The sequence below is a fragment of the Bactrocera latifrons genome, unplaced genomic scaffold, assembly GCF_001853355.1.
Source record: "Bactrocera latifrons isolate USDA-ARS-PBARC rearing strain unplaced genomic scaffold, ASM185335v1 scaffold_502, whole genome shotgun sequence".
Lineage (NCBI taxonomy): Eukaryota > Metazoa > Arthropoda > Insecta > Diptera > Tephritidae > Bactrocera > Bactrocera latifrons.
In genome coordinates, this window is record NW_017537160.1 from 90,244 (window position 1) to 107,997 (window position 17,754).

The 17,754-nt window shown below is 36.5% G+C and overlaps 1 protein-coding gene across 1 annotated transcript in view; it reads left to right on the forward strand.

Annotated features, from left to right (window-relative positions):
- The window catches only part of LOC108973837 (dynein heavy chain 3, axonemal), a gene marked incomplete at its 3' end in the record, with an annotated part of 90,313 nt that overhangs the window by 28,833 nt on the left and 43,726 nt on the right, over window positions 1-17,754 (forward strand). The window contains 7 exon segments of the mRNA XM_018941337.1: window positions 5,895-6,088; window positions 9,485-9,687; window positions 12,636-12,823; window positions 13,406-13,576; window positions 13,743-14,333; window positions 14,430-14,544; window positions 15,027-15,457. Of these exon segments, the coding sequence (XP_018796882.1) occupies window positions 5,895-6,088; window positions 9,485-9,687; window positions 12,636-12,823; window positions 13,406-13,576; window positions 13,743-14,333; window positions 14,430-14,544; window positions 15,027-15,457 (1,893 nt within the window).

The following is a 17,754-nucleotide window of genomic DNA, read 5'->3' on the forward strand; positions in this document are numbered from 1 at the left end:
TCTGGTGCCACTCGAACGCCTCGGTGTCTTGAAACACTTCTCGCCTAACGGGTAACACTCAAAGCATTTCTCTTCGYCGTATTCGGTTTACGGCACCATCTGTTGCGCTACCTCTACCATTGCCTAGCTGCTGCCAGTTCGCCGCTTCACTGCTTCACCTTCTTTCATGAATAGGTCATTAACCAAATAAAGAAAAATGTAGATGTGATAAATCAAATGACTAAATATCAGATGCTCCAACTATTTCCACTCCACGTGGGCCCGTGTTCAAACTGGCATCTGTAGTCGCCGCAATTTATTGGTACGCGTGCTACTTTAGAAAGTGGGAGTCTTCGTTGAACCACAGCGGCCGCACCGCAAGCGCCTGTAGTGTCGACGAATAAGTTACACGCGCCCCAACCGCAGAGCATCTGGCGGCCGCCACATTGGCTAGCTCTTTAGGTGGGTCGCCGGCCGCACGTGTGTTGATAGCACAGAAATTAATGATATTCTTTAACTGAGAATAGCGCTACTACGAAGATGTTTAAAGAAATTTCGATAATTAACCCTGAATCAAGAAGTTTGCCTACATGAACCAGTCGCATTATCTACAAATCTGCGTATGTACTACATAAGATTTTGGTAGTGGGAATGGACGGCTGAACGTGAAGGGTTAATGAGGTTCAAGGTAAATTATTCATACTTATGGATTTATTTAAGTTCAAATATTATAAAATTATGGCAGGGAAATTCTTGCCTTCATTGCCTTCATTGCCTCACACTCACTAAGATTTCTACATTTCAAATAATTAAAGGAAGCATGTTTTCAGTATTTGAACCAAATTTCGAAGTGGGTACCAAAGACAGATCGTTAGCTTGGTGAATACACCAGTGTGCGTAAATTGATATGAGCACGCGTCAGTGCTATAAATAAATATAATTAGTATGTGTTGATTTCGTGAAATTGGGGCGAAGTGCTTCACTTAAAATATTAGTTTCGAAAGTGTGCTTTGATTTATTACCTATTTTTTGTTGATTCGTTATATTTAAAATTCGGATTATTTACAAATTTGAACACTTAAAAATTTATAGAAATTCGCCTACGCTGCTTTGATAGTTCAAGACAATTAATTGTATGATTTTAGAACGGAACTGCTCTCAAGAAATATTGCCCCTGCGTAATATAAAACATTCTAAATAAAGAACGAAACTTGATTAATATACAGTATTTTAAATGGAAGTAATTTAGGTTTTTAAGAGCATTATCTCGACTGGTTGCCCTTTATTTTTAGTATAAACTATCTGGTTTAGAGTGACAATAATTTGTGTTCTTGCAGCTTTTATATTTCTGATTGATGTTCCAATCTAATTAAACCAGAATTAAATCTAAAAAAATAACAAAATTTTACAGTGAGTTCAATGAAATAAACACAGGGACAAATGACCAGAAGAAATATTCGTTATGTCGAACATTTGGGCGTTGTAGGACAAGAGGACCGATTTCATTATTATAAAATCTTTACACCGGATTTAGGGGGATATTAGAAGTGCTGAACGGATTTTCTCATTATTTTCATTAAAAAAAATATAGTGATTAAACTCATTAATATATCGCAAAAGTTTATTAGTATATTCGTTATAGAGCCAGCAACTTATTTTTACCTTGAAGACATGTATGCTATTTTACGATTCCGACCATTTTCAGAAAAGGGGTGCGTTATTTCGAAAATGCATTGATATTAACCAGAACACAATTTTTATTGACATACTAAATACCAGTAATCCCTATAACGTATCAGCTGACCTAACTTAACCTATGTAAATTGTTTTTATCAGCAAAAGGATTACAAATCTACACACAGGCATCTGCACACTGATGAGGTTTTGCCCAGACTAATCCATATAAACTGCTCACGAAAATCGAATCGATATAACTTTTTCCTAAATCGGTCAAGTTCAAAGTGTGTTCATATGTTAATTAGTGTGAGTTTGGCAGCTTTTTGTTTACAAAGCGAAAGATTTGTCTTGCAAAGAAGGTCTAGAAGACATCGAGTGCTTATCTCATGCATGCCGTCCATCCACCTCTTTTAATAACAATCACATCGAGAAGAACAGAGAAATTCCATCTCAACATCTTTATTGATCGAATCATGTCAGTTTGGCTAGAATTTTGGGTATGAAGCGTGTTAATGTTGAACAACATAGCTGAGCATTAATCTAACACATCATTACTGGTGACGTGACGAAGATTTATGAATATGATGCCGGAACTGCCCGACAATCTAGCGAATGGCGTGCGAAAAATACACCGAAACCGAAAATATCAAAATTCGCTGAAGGCATTGAAAGTCATACCAATTTGTCTTTCCTCATTTAAGCACCGAAGAAAATCTTTTAAGACTATTAAACCTTCTCGAACCACTTTTTTTAACATAGCCGGTCTCATGGCAGTTTTAACTGACCAATTGTAGCTCGTTTAACAGATACTGGCTGACTTAACGTAWCCGTACAAAAAATAGTGTAACAACCTCAAAGCATGTGGCGAAGTTCGCCAATTTATATAGATTCCTGATAAGAATACATGAATAATATTGTCCCCATAGAGACACGCCCATAGAGACACGCCAGGCAGTAAGATGTTCTCGGTGCTCTCTTCAGTATTGGTTGGTTCTAACATAATTGTGTCTATTTGGATGTACTGATTTTTTTGGCGAGTAGTGACTTTACACTAACTAAGTGAGAATATTTCCATGAAGGGTATTAGGTCTTTGYATACCCATAAGCGTTAAAGTTATTCCTGGAAAGAAAAGCTCAATTAATATCTCACATTTTCTCTTCGAATTGTCGAAAAAATTAATTGCATTTATTGAAGTTGAAATTATTAGCYCTGACAACGCACTAAAACCATATTTGTATCAGGCAATTACCCTCACATAAAGGCCAATGACCGTGTGTAAATACGGTGAAACTTTGAAGCCAGTGCAGTTAACTGTGAAACGAACCCGAAAATTATTTTTACACTAAATGCTGCAACAAATTAAAAGTAAACAAAACTGCTAATATAACTTCTGATAAAAGTTCAAATGTAGCAGAAATAAGCACACACAAAATGCTGGCGAAACGACAGAAAAACAAAGAGGTCAATAAACAGCCACGCAGCATACATACAGGGATGTCTAATCAAATGCTGGTATTCTTCTAAACAATATGTARAAGAGCAGCGCATTGTAGCAAGAACAAAAGAAAGGAATAACAAATTTAACGCAACAGAATTGAATATGGCCAACCTTAAACGGAAACAGCATTGAATACCGTTCTCTATATGCCGATAGAAAAGACAGCGGAGTTAAGCGGGAGCGAAGGAGCACAGTTCAGTTGAGGAAGCTATAAGCATAAAAAACTTTACAGAACTACAATTGTTATGGCAAAGACAAAGGAGAGAGCGAAATGTGTGCTTAAAATGAAAGGACGGAAACAATCGGAACAGGAAGGGAGAGTAAAAAAACAGAGAAAAATATGAGAGAAACAATTACTGTTTTCGATTGTTTTTACTAATTCAATTTTTACGAAATGAAAATTTGGAAAACGTACTTTATATTTATAGTCAACTAAAAGATAYAATTGAGGTTATCAAACAACAATCACAACAACAACAAGTTCTAAAGCAATTCTGAAATCAGTGAGGATATGATCTTTAAACGTGCACATAGTGTAGGAAAAACCTACTGCCTAATCTTTTAACCCCGGTTTTCTAGAGTTTATGAGCCTCATCGGCAAAAACTTTGCCTTTCACGCGACATTCTTGAATATATTTGGTAGTGAAAAAAGTGTTTTAGTATTTATAATCAAACTTCAACATTTTCTTGTATATTTATAATGAACCAAATATGTACAATTTTGGTCGACCACTTTTTGCTATTTTCCCCCTAGAGACATTATTTTATTTGCTGGTTTCCCGAAGAAAAGCTGCGACAAGTAATTTTCACAGACTTCTCTTGAATCCAACTTTATTCCATTAAGGGAGTTCTGTATTGACCGAAACAAATGGTAGTCCGACGGAGCAAGGTCAGGGCTGTATGCCGTGGATTCATTTTTTCGAATCCCACCAAACACTCAGTATAACCTTTCGAGGCGTCAATGCTGGCTTTGCAACCATTTGTTGAGCTTCATCACGTTTGYACCATGATCTTTTTCGCATATTATTATCGTATTTGATCCACATTTCATCTCCTGTCACCATTCGCTTCAKAAATGGTTCGATTTCATTTCGTTTCAGCAAAGAATCGCAAATGTTATTAAGTCGGTTCAATAAATTAAATTTTTGCAGACAATTTTAAATTATTCAAAACCATTTGATGATGAATGCTAAATTCCTTAGCCATGTCATAGCCAATGTCCTCGTCAATCTATCCATAATTTCATCGACTTTTTCAACGATAGGTCGATCAGTCCGAGGTGCAACTTTCACATCATATCTGTAAAATGCACAAATTTCATTTGTGGCGTGTGTGGCATCCTTCCTTTTTTATACTCTCGCAACAAAGTTTCTAAGGCGAGTATTATAGTTTTGTTCACATAACGGTTGTTTGTAAGTCCTAAAACTAAAAGAGTCAGATATAGGGTTACATAGTTACATACAAGTGATCAGAGTGACGAGTAGAGTTGAAATCCGGATGTCTGTTTATCCATCCGTGCAAGCTGTAGCTTGAGTAAAAATTGAGATATCTTGATGAAACTTGTCATGCGAGAGTATAAAATGTTCGGTAACACCAGAACTTAGCCCTTCCTTACTTGTTTGTACAAAAATTTCGAATATAGCGAATTTCTTCATCATTTTCACTCATTTTTGAAGAGCTGTAACTTTCTTTCAGCTTCTCCGAATTTAATTTTTTTTTATTAAAGGAAATGTACAATCTCACCTTTCTAACACTGGTATGACACAATGTGATTGGTAGCACTGGAGAAGTACGACTGCAAAGAAATATATTGACAAAATACGAAAAGGCTTTTTCTATTATCCAATGTGTATTTTTCTGTAATGATAGAAGAATTACGAAATGTGTTCSTCAATTAAATTTTCGTCTGGTCTTTGGGTTTGATATAATTTCTTAGCATAAAAATCTTCCTCCCTACCGGAAGCCTTTTTCTATGGCCCTTCTAGAAATCGAGCTCAAAATCAAGGGAATCCAAATTCCTCGTGTACCAAAGATCTTCAAATTTTAAATTCTTCAAAATCAAAAATAAAACGTTTTTCTCTGCAAGTGAATATAACCCTCTAGATTAAAATAAACCTATCTATAATAGTAATACTTGAGAATCTGTTGAGATTTAAACTAAAGCATTTGAGAAAGCTTTTTTTATAGTGAAAATTATGCAAAATCTTGTTAAAGCTGGTTTCATATACCCATTTATTGGTTCAGTATTTCTTTTTTAAACTATCAGCTACATATTCTCTCAAATATATGTAAGCATGTGTATGCGGTAAATGCACACAATTGTTTGTCGGCCTAGGCACACGCTTGTTTATTTTGCTGCAGGCTGTCTGCGAAGCTTTCAATTTGCTACAAGTGCATTTGCATACGCCGTGTTTACCCAAGCAARAGCACAAATACACATCATGTGTGTGTGGATGCAGGAGCGATATGCGTTCCCGCCGAACTCTTTCACTAAATCCAATACGTCTCAATGAAAACCGTTTTCCCTAGTGCCTTTATCCGCTTCCTTCCTTCCCCGTTTGCGAATACTCTGCACACACACCATACACACCTTCACCTTCAAACACATACGATAAGAATATGTATTACGGCAAATGTTATGTATTTTTTAGCATCCTTCCTTTGACTTGACTCCTTTTGAATGTATTTTCTGCATTGTTTTTGTTTTTACTTGAGAATTTTACGCATTTTCTTTTTCAGGGCTTAGCACAATCTGGCGCCTGGGCCTGTTTCGATGAGTTCAATCGTATCGAATTGGAGGTGCTTTCGGTAGTGGCGCAGCAAATTCTAACCATTCAACGCGCTATTGGCCGCAAGGTGGTGAAATTCTTTTTTGAGGACACTTTGCTACGCTTAGATCCCACGTGTTCCATATTCATAACAATGAATCCTGGGTAAGTGTTGCTGCAAGCAAAAAAATATGTTTTTTATTTGTGTGTTTGCTTGTTGCTATGCAATGGTCTTATCTTTGCCCTCATATAGTAAGTGGTTGCGTATTGTGGTCGCCAGCAACTGTACACTTTATAATTCTCATTCGTGGTTGCTCCTAGTTTAGGKAGATATTTATATTCGATGCCACATGTGATATTCTGCGGCGCTTTTTATGTATGTAACAATTTAAACGGTTTCCTGGAAGAGTCATTTTTATTTTTAAGTTTTCTATATTTTTTTGGCATCGACGTGTATAGACTGACTATAATTATCTTCGCGAAATGGATATTCAAATCAGGGACAAAGAGTGTCAGAGCACATATGTATCTCTTAAGGAAACTCTACCTAATTCTTCATACACAAAAACTTTCACTTACAAACAATGAAGACATGCGAGAAATACTTCAATTTAACCTGAAATTATATTCCAGTCCTGCTCTTGTTTAAACTCATACTAAAAAGTTCCTTAATAAAAAATTTAATTTTTCATRGAAAAAAGGTTCCAACCATTGAAAAAATGGCGCATTGGCATTGCTGCCAATGATTTTACGACTGTAACTACACAGTTTTTTCAAATGCCTACATTTTTTTTATCACCAAATACGAAACATAACAAAACCATTTGACGGCATTCTTTTCATAAATTTTTTCACCTTTTTTTTAGATTGTGGTTACTCCAATATTGTTGTGTTTGTGCAGACTTGTTTGCCAGCCGTGTCRTTTACTGTTTTGCTACCGATTATGCAACGTTCCAAACATTTGCATACCAGCTATATCCTCCAGGTTTTTTGCACATGAGTCCGAATGGCATACTATATGTGTGGGCCAGTGCGTATGAGCGATCCAAGCGCTGCTCCTGTTGGCACACTCGGCATCGGCAATAAGGAAAACATACTGGTAACCAATATGCACAAACACAAATTRTTCCAATTGCAACAGATGCCCAATCGCTTTGATCGCAACTCGATTTTGCGGAGACCACTGTCGCGCTTTGGACCTGCCCAGCGGCTTTGGCAATCATATGTTGCACATTTGCTGTATCTATATTTCGATGTAAATTGACGGCATAGGGCATCAAGTTGAGTGGTAACCACAGCTCTTTCAGCAGCCAGTGAGTAAGATGCAGTTAGAATGTGTATCTCAAATAGGCCCTGTGGGAAATAAATATAATAGAAGAGAAATGAAATGATTCTGGCTTCAAGCRGAGAAGATTCGAGGGGCGCTCCTAACGTAATATAAGAATGTGTTGCGCTAGCAAGAAAAAGTATTTTGAGAGAAGTTCTTTACCAGTAACAACTCACTTCATACTATCAGCATATTTGCAACTGGAACGTGGTGAAATATTATTCTAGGCCAGCTAAGCTCTTGCATATATATTTTTGTAATTTGTCTGGACTCATTTCGAAAAAAGAAAACCTAATTTTTTCTTTAAAAAATAAAATTAATTCACTTTCCCTAGCTCCTAATGTAACCAAACTCTTTTTAGCTTTGGCTAGGATCGTTTTCCTGCTGGAACAAACATCATATCTCACCATAAGAGAGCATCAAGAAGTACAATTTGAAAAGTATTCCATTGGTTTCYTCCTTAAGCTTTAGCTCAATTTCCATTTGAGCAATCAAGAGCCATTTGCTTTTGCCCCAGCGGGTTATTTTAGATTTCCCAAACGCATGTTTATCGTTTCGTAGTATTTGTGAAGCAGTTGCCTACCAACGATACGGAGGTTATCTCCTCTTTAGGGGCTGTTAATACATAACCCTTTCATATCTCGTGGTAATGCATGACTTAATGAATATTTGTGGAATTTGCTTCAATCATTCATTATCCGTTCTAAATTTTTGGTACAGTAAGCCTTTTTTAGTATGACAAACTGAAAATACTCAAATGTGAATACTTGCCTATGCACACTGAAGTGGAGTTGTCAACTTGAGAAAAATTTAATATATTATATATAAAAGCACAAAAAAAAAAACCTTAATAATTAATTAACAACACGGAAGTAGGGACCTATGTTCATATAGTCCTGTTTAAAAATGTTACAAAGTTATCTTTTACTGAAATATCAAATTCTTAACTCTCTATTCTTAAAAAAAAAAAAGTGTTTTGAAAATAAAGGCTTTAAAAACGTTTTTCCATCTTTTAAATTTAAGACAATTTCTCGTTGATCAACAATATGTATGTATGTACAATATTAATTTCTAAAAACTAAACTGAAATCATGCTTTCAATCATATATAGAATTTAATTCAATCACGACTTTTCGCTTTTCAAGCCATCGTTATTAACCACCAATTCTTATAAAAACACCAACAACTTATTTTCACTGAAATTAAAGCTTTTGCGCTATTCGAAGAAATACAAAATTATAAACATACATACATATTGAACAACCACTGAGCAATGCTGCCACTTCCTTTTATTCTTTGGCAATTCTCGCTTATCTTTGGCAACTTCCATTAAACAGACTTCGTAAACAGTTGAAATTGTGAAAAGTTCGGTAAACATTTCAATTTACTTTCACAATTTTTGCAGAGGATAGAAACTCAGGGYAGGCTATTTTCCTCGGCAAGCCATGCGGTAATAGAATAAAGGTGTTTTGACCACAAACACTTCACATTTTTCTTCCTCACTACAAAACCTTATAAAAGTGAATCTAAAAGAAGATATACTATGTACAYAAATATAAGCTTATGTAACATATTTATATTGGAAACTTTAACCAGATTAAAGCCCAAATGCACTTAAACACGAAGAGCATTGTAAAYCATACTTCAATTTCTACCAAAATAATTTTATTGGTTAGGTTTTTTGATTTGACCACTTACTTGTTTGTTTACTACTGAAGAGTTTGTTGAGTGGGAGAGTGTTCTCAACAGTTTTGATCTGGACTACATACAATTTCCCAACATAAGGATTGTTCCCTATATAACAAACCTTAAGGAAATTAAGAACCGATTTTGGGTTACCCATCAATGTTGTAGATAACAAATAAGAGACGATGCACCAACTGYCATAGAAATTTCAAATTCCGGCTTATATGTTCGGCCATCTTTGCCTTTAAATTCATTATATAATAGAATTTACCASTAATTTCTGCTTCCGAAATGTTGAGTCGCTTCCTAAGGCGTAAAACTAATATTTTATAAATCTCGCGGAAGACTCCTCCTTCTCTCTCAAARGCATGAGTAATGCCAACAGCAAGATTTAAAGTGGTTTTCTTGGTTTAGTGAAACAAAACACAACACAACTCTGGTTACAATACATCTGTTGAATAAAATACATATGTGTCCATTCTTTTTCTGTATCTACCATATGTGCCCTGCAGTTTTAATATACTCTATAATTTTTTTCTCATCCGCAGCTATGCTGGCCGCACAGAATTACCAGACAATCTGAAAGTGCTCTTCCGCACGGTGGCCATGATGGTACCTGACTATGCCATGATTGGCGAAATCACTTTATATTCGAACGGTTTCGACCAGGCACGAATACTGGCACAAAAGATTGTACAYACATATAAATTGTGTTCCGAACAGTTATCCTCGCAATCACACTACGATTACGGTAAGCCAAAAATTATATACCATATACATGTGCAAGGATTTAATGAGATGAGATATGCGYATGTTTGTATAGATGTGAACTATTAATAAGAGGTTGTACGGCTGACTGACCATCTGAACGTTCCTTCATTCAGTACGCGATGAGTTCGATTTATTGTGGATAATGTTTTTCAAGTATTTATTTGTGAATGTACACACATATGCACTTGAAGAGCTCTTGTCACCTATCATACCGAAAGAATTCTCGAAAATGTTGTATGAATTGTATATTATTGAATGGTGCGAATGGTGTTGCAGTGAAGTGTTGCATTCTTGACGAGAAAGTGAAAAAAAAGTTTGTAAAATGAATGTACTACATCAATAGACGCAGATCAGATTGCGGAAATGCGCGCTCAGCGATGATTTTCTTTGTGACATTGTTCCTTTATTTCTTCCTTCCTTTCGTTTGCTCCGCGTCATCCGCTCAAATGCTTGCGTTAGTGCTGGTTTCTTTGCTTTTACTCTTCAGGATACTTTACAATGCTTGACGGTAGCGAATGTGTTACATTTTTTATGAAAAAGTAAAAAAAAATATATATTTTGGTTTTAATAGATGTATACAATAAAAGTAAGATTTTATTTTGAAATATGTRTTTGCGCCTTATTTGCTCCGGGTAAATATCCGAACAATTAGTTTTCTGCAGAAGTTTTAAATMAAATTATATCGGAGTATTTGCTCTATTGGATTAATGCTGAATATTATATTAATTTGGTATCGAACAGAATACAACTTCTAAGACCCCTTCAAACATTCTAACTTTTACCTATTTCATTGGTAAGACGAACACATAAAGATAATGCGGTCATGGCAGCCATACTTTATTGTAATGGACATATTCATACCTGAGACAATCCGTGGGGCTATTGGGTTTATGGTACTGAATTCAACAGATGCGCTTTAAGACGTGTTGTATTCTATGAAGCAATGCTTCTTTCGAAGTTAGTCTTTTTTGACAGCTTTTACTTATTTTATACCCAGTTTGGTTGGCATTTCATAACGATCGACATGGAGCAGACCATTGGGGAAAAACCGAATGAGTCCATCCGCCACAGCGCGCAGGAATTGGAGATGCGCCCATCTACTTTATGGAAGATCTTGGTTTGTGGGCTTATAGATAAAATCCAATTTTTACAACAATTGAAGCCATGTGATAAAGAGAGATGGTCATCAGTCCCGGTTATCAAAAAATTGTTCAGCGATGAAGCTCACTTTTGTATARTAACGCCAATAGTCACTGTTTGGGGTATTCTATGGGCAGAGAGAATTATCCATATTTCTTCAGTATTGTTACGGTCAGTGGGGAATGCTATAGGGCTATGATTAATAACTTTTTTGTGCCTCCTCCAAGTTGATTTTGATGCCCTTTAGTTACAGTAGATGGCACTACATCATACAACTACGAAATAACCAATTCAYTGAAGGAAACTTTTAGTGAAAGAGTCATTTCGCGTCTTGATWTGTGATGTGGCCTCCAAAATCATGCGATTTATCATCGCTGGGTTATTTTTGTGGGATTAGCTGAGGTCGCTTGTCTACTCAGATAGGCCGAAAACAATTGACGCCTTAAAAAAGAGGGTTCAGTGCATTATTTTTTACAATAGCTGCAAAAAGTGGTCAAAAGTCGGACATATCGGCTGGAATTTACCGGAGTAAGCCGGGGTGGACACTTGCTCAAAATCATTTTTCGATCATTATAGCAAAATTAGTCATTAAAATAAATCAAATGCATTTTATTTGAGACTAAAAAGTACACCTTTTATTTTAAATCGGCTTCAGTTAAAATGTTAGAGTTCGATCAGTACTTGACAGTTAAGAAAAATTAAAAATTTGTGGATCCCAAATAGATCTGTAGCTTGCCAAGTAACGTGCCACTATAAAGTTAAAAAATTTAATATATGCCGCAGATGACGCTTGAAAGCACCGCTTTGAGAATCCCACAATTTCGGTTGCTTGAAGTTTCATATAAATTATTATTATATAAAAGAAATGTCAGAATGGTCAGAAGGCAATATAGGAAACTCAACCACACTGCGAAACTTTTGAAAACTTCAAAATAGCACTTTCATATCGCTGTGAACGTCAAGGCAGACTTTTCGCAATCCTCCTATATAATTGACCTTTTAAAGCTAGTGCTAAAGTCTTCACAATAATATTGTTTTCATATTGGAAGCGCATTTGCATACCGACTTTGACAACACTTTTGGTTGATAAATTGCAGAAATATTGAAAAGAATTTGCGAAATATTATTTCATTTGTTTTATTTGTTCTTGTGTGGACAAAAAATGTTAATTCACAAGTTCAACAGCGGCATTTTCGTGTGCGGGCGAAATAGCCGCGGCACTGGCACCTACTCACTCAATAACGATGAGATTTATGTACGCAAACACTGATAGATATCTTCTTTCGACTTTCAATGGAAAAACTTATTTTGTGAATGTTAACGCCTTCCAGAAGTGCCGAAATTGTGGAAAAACTTTTGTGGGTGTTACCCTTATAGATATGTAGATTGTGTATATGTTTGCAATAAAATATAAATTTTACTGTCATTCGCGGCATTTCACGTAGGAATTCGCTCACGTTTCATTCGAAAATCCACAGAGGTTAGAGAAGCTGCCAAATAGTTATCGATGATTTTGAATTTATGCGCCAAAGTATAGAAGTGTCACAATGCGCGAGCCGGCGCTGAAAAKGAGAGTGAAAGGGAAATTAAAGCTGAGCATTTAATGCAATTTATGTTTGATGAAAACTATTTGTGCCAAAAATTCGCACACAACTTTACTTTACTTACGAATCTCTATTTTAGTTTTTGCATTCTACTAATATGCTTCTTAACTGCATTAAGGCGAATCTTATATTATGCGCATTTTTGAACATCTTATTTTTTGCATTTTTAACATTATTTCTACAGGTATGCGCGCTGTTAAGTCCGTMCTGCTGGCTTCCGCCTCGCTCCGACGTCTATATACCACATTGCCCGAAGCGCAAATTGTGTTGCGCGCCATTGTTGACGTGAACTTGCCGAAATTCTTGGAACAAGATGTTTCGCTCTTTGTTGGCATTTACATGGATTTATTCCCTGGAACCGAACTGCCCGAGGTAAGTAGTTGATTTTATCTTCACAGCYTCAATGAAGCGCTCATTTAAATAAATGCRAAATAGCTATGAAATAAATATGAAATACTCCTTAAGTATAAGGAGTGATGAGCAAATTAATAAATGGGCTCTTATTTACTGTTAAATCAGATTGAATAAAGTAAATATTTTTTACGAAAAAATTAAGGCCTTCTTCTATTTAAGGTAAAAAATGCTCAGCGTGAACACAGCTTGAGTAATCCACAGAACTTGTACTACAAGTGAGTGGAATTAGTTTAAAAAAAAACTTATAAAAATTGAAATATACCTGATTTTGCTATTCATGGGAACGCGACATTATTGTGGACATTAGTATGTTTACTCCGATTATTTGATCTACCGAGTTCATCTAAGAATGTTCTCAAAACAGGTATAGGAAAATGAGAATTTAAGACAGACCTTAATAAAACTGGAACAATGTTATTTTACGCTATATTTTTGAACAAATCCAAAATCTAAAATATTATTATATATTTTTTCAAACCATTCAAATAATAACAAGTAAATACTTAAATGAATTTCTAAATTAATAATTTGTTATTTTAGCCGAAGCGCGATGATATCCTAAAATGGCTGCATATTAATCTGAAAGAGCAGAACTTGCAACCAACTCCGTGGTTCATTGAAAAAATATTGCAAATTTATGAAATGTTGCTCGTGCGACATGGTTTGATGATCGTTGGAGGACCGATGGGTGGCAAGACAACGGCTTATCARGTGAGTACGTAGGTATTGCAAGCAATACCGGACAACCAAAAGAACGCAAACACCGAAACATTTTAAAGCACAACACGAGCGCATCTTACAAATTTCTTACCCAGTTAAAAATACAAATACCTATAAATTAATTTCATTTGTCATCCAAAAATGTTTATTCACTCAGATGCTCGCTGTAGCCTTGCGCTGTGTTAGTCTTGATCCTGATGCCACGTTGAAAGAATTTCCCGTCAATTATCGTATCATAAATCCGAAAGCCATTACAATGGGTCAGTTGTATGGTCGTTTCGATCCGGTTTCCCACGAATGGTATGATGGTGTGTTGGCGAAAACTTATCGAGAAATGGCCACCGCACCGACCACTGAACGCCATTGGGTCTTTTTCGATGGACCCGTCGATGCTGTGTGGATTGAAAATCTGAATACCGTCTTGGATGATAACAAGAAACTTTGTCTAATGTCTGGTGAGATAATACAAATGACCAGAACAATGAATATGATGTTCGAACCAGCCGATTTGGAGCAGGCCTCACCGGCTACTGTTTCACGCTGYGGCATGATTTACATGGAACCATCGCAGCTGGGTTGGCGCACATTTCATAAGAGTTTCTTGAATGTGTTGATCGAGACCGTTGGTCTAAATGAGATCTATATGACACTATTCGATGATATGGTCGACTGGTTGATTCCGGCTGCTTTGGCTATACTAAAAGAATGTAAACAAATGGTTGAACCGTCACCCATGTATCAGTATAAGGTTTGTAGTACTTGATATATAGTCTCTCTGCATTTTCATGCTTTTGAATTCTTATTTGAACTCTCTTTCCTTCTTTGTATTTCATCGGCATTGCAGATGTTCTCACGCTTCTTTTTTCATTTTTTGGACAAGCATAAAACATTTAATCAAGTTTGGTTCCAGCAAATGTTTCTTTTTTGCTTCGCCTGGGCTTATGGATCTGCATTGACAGGTAATTTCCTTACATTTCTACGAATAATTGAACAAAAAACTTGTACTAGATTCCCAACCCATAATGTGAAAACTCTAACTTCCGGTTTAACGATCATATATTCCTTCACTCCCGAACTCAATCCTGACACTTGTAATTATACTTCATCTAATTCAGTAAACGTGGGAGCGCAGTAGACCTAATAACGGCTTAAGGACTTATGCCTGCCAAGTTTGACGCTCCCACACCTTTCCTTTTAACCTACCAAGGAAAGTAACTTTAGTAAAAAAAAATACAGAATCCTTAAAAAATACTTAGATGGTAGATATCTTGATAGTTCTTATCTCCTGAAACATTCCGCTGACATTTCTAATAAGTGAATGCATTTTTAGTTTTCAGAGAAGAACTCTACCGCATAAGTGATAAGTGTCTGTTTATTCAAGTCGAKATATATATTACTAAAACACACCCTAAATGTATACTTTTAATCTGCTCTGTTTCAGTTAATGGCCAAAAGCATTTCGACACACTAATCCGCAAGATACTCTATGGCGCCAATGAAGAATATCCGCGCCCCAAATATTTCTCGCTCAATCGCGGTCAAATGTTTCCTGAAAAACTTTCACTCATGGACTATCGTTTCGACGAAGTGGAAAACTGGTGGACCTGGCAGAAGTCCACCGATGACCCCACCGCCACCGCCAATATATTCCCCGAACGTGCGATCATCAGTGAGCTCATCGTGCCGACAAAGGAATCCGGTCAAATTACCTATTGGCAAGAGTTTTGTATCAACAAATCCTATCCGATGCTGGTTATTGGACCCACCGGCACCGGCAAGAGTGCTGTCATCACAAGCAATCTGAATGCGCTGCCTAAGCATACAAATCTCGTCAACATTGTAAACTTTTCGGCACGCACAAGTGCACAGCTGGTGAGTGAACGAATGAGTGTGTGGGCGAGTAGCTGAAGGARTGTGGTTGTGGGTGAAGGGGTGTGTGGTGTGTGGTGAAGATTGCAAAAATGGCAAGTCAGCAAGTGTGCGGTTGTGTGTAATGTCGTGTTGGTGCGGCTAAAGTGATGTACTGCCAATATGTGGCATGTTGTATGCATAACGATTGTTGCTCCGAAAAGTTGCTTGGAAATTGTTCAGTTATTACAGCAATTTCGGTAGCTCGTTTGCCACTGCAATTGCTGAGATCTACTCAAATGCCAAAATTGGCAACAGCACGACACTGTTTCGCTTGTCATAAATACCCGTGTGTGAACACGTGTATGTGTGTGTGTGCGTCCATGACTGTGCTACAAAGTTTCTATTTTTGAGGTAAGCACTACAAATTGAAGTGGCCGACAATACGTAGGTGCAGCACAAGTGCCTGCAATGCCCATACTTATAAACACTGCTCACACACACACGCACACATTTGTGCCATACACTCATGCAAATTTCAGACTGCTTGTATTGTTGTATGCAACAGTTTGCCTGAAATCTAGCCGGCCGCATGGTCAAGTGCCTGCGCTGGTGCTTGTGCGGTTGTCATTGAAATTGAGTTTGGCAACAACAGCAACCACAACGATATYGTCTATAAAACCGCCAGCAACTTAMCGACCGCCGCCACTAGTGAGCTTAACTTTTGCACATAAACGTTATTTGCTGCTGTTGGCCCTACCRAGGTGGGTTCATTCAACTGCCACCGTGACCCTGCTACAAATTCACACTGGCTGCTGCCCCCGAAGCGAAAGGCAAAAAATAATAATCACCTAAACCATGAAAGCCATTATTTTTTTACTCGGCGGCCCAAATTTGACAAATTTTTTTTTTTTTTTTTTTTGTGTTTTGTTTAGCCCTATACAAATTTGTTTGTTTTTAATTATTCACAATTTGACATTTACATTCACTCGCCAACCTTTAGTTAGCCATTAGTTGACGGTTAGCTGGCTCATTTGCTTTATGGCTTTACTGGCCAGCGTTCGGTGCTGAGCGCTYCAATTATGTTAATCAGTTGGCACTCGTTTGTTGCTTTCAACCCAATACAAAACGTAAAAATCGCGMTTTAATTTCTATTATTTTAATTCGTTTGTAAATCATCAATTTTTTCGACAAACCCACACACACCTTCACACTGTTTAAGAGGTTACTTAATTCTGCCGCTAGAACTCATTTATCTTCGAAGCAACCTATTTTCATTAATTGTTTTAACCAAGCACAACATTTTAGGTGTGGTAATACAAACTTGGTAAAATAACTGTATTTTTTTAATGTATTTTTAGAGTTTGTGACTGGTGAAAAACTCTCTGTCCAACTTTTCTTTCGATTATCGGTAGTACGGAGAACTTACAAAAATGTTAATCACAAACGAACTAGAGTTCGCTCATTGCGAACATCCAAAATAATCTAGAGCGGGGGTCGGCTTAGCACAATTGTTCCTATGTACCTATGTACATAGCAGATGTGCTCTGCACGAAATCCTTTATGATTGAGTATGCATTTTGGTATTACGAAAAACGGAGAAGACAAGTAGAACACTCCGCTGACACTATTGAATCGCTCTCTATACGAATTCACCTCAAAAAAGAAACCATGCAAAAATGTCGACCACTGTCCAAAGCAATAAACAATTTAATTTCAATAAATTTTGAAATAAAAACYGGGCGTATGAAATTGTGAACATTTCTTATCATGTTTACAACAAAATTACAATCTTCTGGGAATTTCATATCGAAGCCATTTCATAAATCAGCAAAGTCCTCGTTCATTTAACTAGTAAAATAGAGGTTGGTACGATGTATATATTTGCATATACCAAGAGAACATGGCATAACAGATTAGTAAATAAAAAATAAGAGAAAGATAAGGTAGAAGGGAGAAGGAAGAAAAGATTTCAAACTGTGAATCAAACGATGTCAACCTATAGGTTAAGCTAAGAGGCACGCTGTAAAGCTTTTCTTGAAAATTACAAAAAAAAACTGTTCATCCGATTCATTATTCTACAATCTAGTTGACTATTTACCGAATATTTCGTTCAAGGTCTATGTTATCCGAATAACATTTGGTGGAAATATTTCTCGAACATTCGCATTTTTTCGTTTTATGCCAAAAATAGAGGGAACCACAAACTTTTAGCCGCAGTATACCTAATATAAAGGTTATGTCTTTATCGTTGATTTTTACAAATACACAACTGCGTCCAAGAACTAAAGCATTATACGAATTTGTCCCCTAACATTATA